Source organism: Nannobrachium achirus, assembly GCF_963921795.1.
Source record: "Nannobrachium achirus genome assembly, chromosome: 6".
NCBI classification, from domain to species: Eukaryota; Metazoa; Chordata; class Actinopteri; order Myctophiformes; family Myctophidae; genus Nannobrachium; species Nannobrachium achirus.
Window position 1 is genome coordinate 35253243 of NC_137815.1, and position 4342 is coordinate 35257584.

Consider the following 4342-nt stretch of genomic DNA (forward strand, 5'->3'; position numbering starts at 1 on the left):
AGTCCTGTCATAAAACCATGCTTGCTGGTGGTACCCTGTCACTGCTGTCAGAGAAAACCATGTTGGTGGTCCTTAAGTCAGTGTTGTATCCTAATCCAAAACCAGACCCAAATCTTAGAATATGTTGTTGGTACCACAGGAGAGATGACAAGCAAAATATGTGCAGTTTGGGTAATGGGGCGTGCACAGTGAATGTGCAGTGTGCGCTGTGCACAGTCTATGAGGGATTGAATGTAGGAGTGTTGGGCACTGTTTAGTAGTATCATCCCCATATAGAACATCCATAGAACCTCCCGGGTGATGTTCTATATGGGGTATCTAGTATCAGCGATATCAGCATGCGACACAGCGACAGACATCGGACAGACAGACATTCGGTCGTTCGTTTATTATTAGTAGAATACAAAATCCCCCAGGCATAAAGTAGATGTCACATGTTTATCTGATAACAATGCCAAAGTGGAACTTACTGTTGACGGGTTAAGATAGACCACACGGTACAGAACAGAACAGCAGTCAGGAAACCAACACACAAATTCACAACAACACAACTTCCCGCGCCGTCCGTGACGTCACTCCTCTCAGGCAGGGATCAGTGACAGTTGTCATGTCAACAGTGTGCGGAAACTGCCAGATGAATAAAACTATAATTAAGACAATCAATCAATAAAACATTGTGAAGAATATAATTATGTTTCACGGTATTAAATAACAACAACAAATATTCAACAGAAAAGTTAGGAAGGATAATAGCACTCTCTAGTCTTGAATTCACAGTTGTTGATGGTCTCTAGAATTCCACGTTTGCCTGCCTGGGGGGGTTGGCTCGTTTTGAGACACACGTTGGCTCTTTCTGAGGGGTTTACCCATACCGGCTAGCCATAAATTATAACGCTCGTAGAAGACTCATTTTGTAGACATTTGAGCAAAAATGTCCACAAATAAAAGTACTCTACGTCGCCGAGCGTTATAATTTATGGCTATAGAGGGTTTACCCCTACCGCACCGTTCGATTCGGGAGCAGTAGGGGAACTAAACTCAGCACACCCAAATTATACAAGCGTAGTACCCAGGGTTACCATGTCTGCTTATTATACGTTTATTATATTGTTTCTGAAGTCCTTGCTTCCGAATGTTTTAATTGTTGTTTAAGAAATAATTAAGGACCCCCCAAATTAGGCTAGTGTACCCCTCCCCCCCCCCCCCCCCCCCTCATTTCATTTAAAAAAGAAAAGAAAACATTATAAAGGATATGGTTTTAGTGGTTAATGTAGTGTAATCAAATTCTAGAAAGTTAACAATTGTAGTGGAGTAAATTTACAATATTTGCATCATAGGTTTAAATGCTTTATTGTGAGTCGCTCTTTGGGGCTTGTTTTCACAGACCTGGTTGCTTATTTCTCAAAATCTGGCAACACTGGTTGGTTGTACCGCCCACTTGTTGGAACTTCCTCCTTTGACACCTTGTCAAAAGCAGATGCCCAAGAGAACTGGAAGTACAGAGACAGAACAGAACAGAACAGAACAGAACACTCACTCACCTCTTCTATTCACAGGATATCATTCTTCAAATAGGAAAGACGAATAAATCACTGAGACAATGGCTAGTGCTAATTTCCATGAGCTGACCGCCAACCTTGTGAGTGGAGAGGCGTTCAGTTTCTCCTGCCTTCAGGGTAAAGTGGTCCTCATTGAGAACGTCGCATCCCTCTGAGGAACGACCACCAGGGATTACACCCAGATGAACGAGCTCCACGAGAAGTACTCCGGCAAGGGGCTTGTGATCCTGGGGGTTCCCTGCAACCAGTTCGGCCATCAGGTAATAACTATAATGTAATATGCACCGATCAATTATATTTCTTATTTGTGATCTATTATGATTTACGACTGGGTAAGGAGAAAGGTAACAGGATAGGTGGGCACCATTAAGGAAGAGTGGGCACCTCGGTGTTAAATTGTCTTTTCTTTTTTTTCTTCAGAATGAAAAGGATTTTTTTTTCTTTTTTTTTTAAAGCAAAGTATACATGATGATTCAAACATGCTTAAACATTCGACAATCAAGGTCTAATATTTCTACAATTGCTCCAAAACCTGAATATCCAGTGAATTTGGGGGCATAAACAAGAAGTTATAAAAGAAGGATAAAATGAAGTCTGATAATGATGGCCTACTGTGCATGTTCACATCATTACATTAGCCTGGGGCCAGCTAACTAGTAACTGCGTAGGCTCCATGTTTTAACCATAGGTTTTACCAATTTTCAAATGTTTCATCTTTTAACATTTTGGACAAAATAGCCAATTTTACATGGGGGTGCCCACTGCCCAGATGCCAGTGCCCACCTGTCCTGTATCCATTTCAAGTTCAACCCATCACTTAATAATAGCAGGTGGCAGCAGGCCTACAGCTCTTTCTTGACGAGGGATTAATTTCATGCAACCTACCAGTAGCCTACCACTAGTGATCTTTTTAATTGATTAAGGCGGCAAATATTATCTTAGTGATTATTCTATCGATTAGTCTATTTTTTCGATTATTTGAATACTTTTTAATTAATATTTTTTAAATAAAAAGCTAGCTATATAGTAGGCTAGACTGTAATTCTTTTTTATCAACGAATCGGTGAGAAAAAAAAAGTTTTTTATAATGGACTAAATCGTTTGGTCTGATTTAATCACTTAAAAGCCTTATATTTTATACTTTGTCATACAACAGTGTTGCACATTGTTATAGCTAAAAGGCTTTTTACACTTTAAATGACTATACATGGAAGCTGATTCGGAATCTACAAAAAAAATCAATTTGATTAAAACAATTCATTTGATACTGTTGTTGCACGCATATAATTGATCGCAACTTTAACGGCTGTATGGTTTAACCTTTTACAGGAGAACTGCAAGAACGAAGAGATTTTCCAGTCCCTGAAATACATCCGTCCAGGAAATGGCTTTGAGCCCAAGTTCCAACTACTCCAGAAGACAGACGTGAACGGGAAGGACACCCATCCCCTGTTTGTGTTCCTCAAGGAGAAGCTACCCATCCCCAGCGACGAGCCAATGGCTCTGATGGATGACCCTAAACTGATCATGTGGAGCCCCGTGCGCAGATCCGACATCGCCTGGAACTTCGAGAAGTTCCTCGTGGGACCGGACGGGGTGCCTTTCAAGCGCTACAGCAAAAAGTTCCCGACCATCAGCCTCGAGGCAGACATCAGGAAGCTTCTCAACCTGGCCTAACTAAACAGTCCTGTTCTAATAGGCCTACAGTAATAATGCCTGTCAACTTTCCAATGTCCTATAAATGTCCTGCTGTAGGTTGGTGTGTGCAACATGTTTAAGACGAACCACCTGTGCTTTCTTGTGCTAAATGTTCCTTGTGTTCTGAACTTTTACTGTATGAAGGCATCCTTTGAAACCAATACTGAGAGGGATACCCGATGGAAGTGTAAAAGTCTTAACTTTCCCTGGTCCGTTGTGTTCTTGTAAAGCACAGCATAAGTGGTTCAATAAATGTATTTAATTTTTTTCCTACGATGCAGGTGACTATTTTTCTGCCTTCAGCAGGTCAATCTATTCTCATTTTATAGGACTTGCACTCCAAAACATATTTATGACCGTATTGTGCAAAGCAAGTAAAAGTAATGGGCTAATATTAATATTGTAGCTCTATGTCTAGGCTACTGTCCAATGACGTGTTATTTGGAATCGTGTATGCCCAGTGAGCCATAGTCAGCTATTAGATGTCTGTCTAAAACCGGGTTATAACTGGTGAAAGTTTTTCAAAGCTAGGCTTAGCCTAGACGTTACGGCTATAAATATTTATATCTAGACACTTAATCATCTAATCTTTCAGACCAGTCATGACCTGGTTTTAGCCCAGCCGTTTAGGTGCATTTTAGATGTCTAACAGCCGGAAAAAATGCTCAGTGGGTGAAGTTTGAAAAAAACAAGTGCCATAGATACAATTTACTGTACACTCGACTACAACTACTGTGCTCACTTCCTCCTACTCTTACAACTCACTTCCTCCTATGCACAGTTCAAGTTCAAACTTATCTTACTACAATGCACCATGTATAACCTGTTAAACCACAAACCAAATTGCCTACAAAAAACGAATGTGTTGCTACATACTGTACATGTACTGCAATACACCAAATAGGGTTCCCGGCCTGAATGGGTTAAAGGAAGTTGAGATGATTTCAGGTCTAGACCCTACATTTCACAATTTACTACAAGGGAAGCCACAACATGCACTCCAAGAATACCATATGTACGCGGTTACTCAACGTATTAACTAATTTCCCATTCTCCACACCACTTTGGACTCCAAACAAAGCATC

At 40.7% G+C, this 4342-nt stretch overlaps 1 protein-coding gene across 1 annotated transcript; it reads left to right on the top strand.

The window, feature by feature from the left end:
- Positions 1 to 1478: 1478 nt before the first annotated feature.
- On the top strand, positions 1479 to 3420 carry gpx1b (glutathione peroxidase 1b). Its single transcript, XM_080728556.1, has 2 exons — positions 1479 to 1819; positions 2889 to 3420. Exons 1-2 carry the CDS (start codon positions 1601 to 1603, stop codon positions 3234 to 3236), a joined length of 567 nt encoding a protein of 188 aa, XP_080584682.1. The 5' UTR covers positions 1479 to 1600; the 3' UTR covers positions 3237 to 3420.
- Positions 3421 to 4342: the final 922 nt, after the last annotated feature.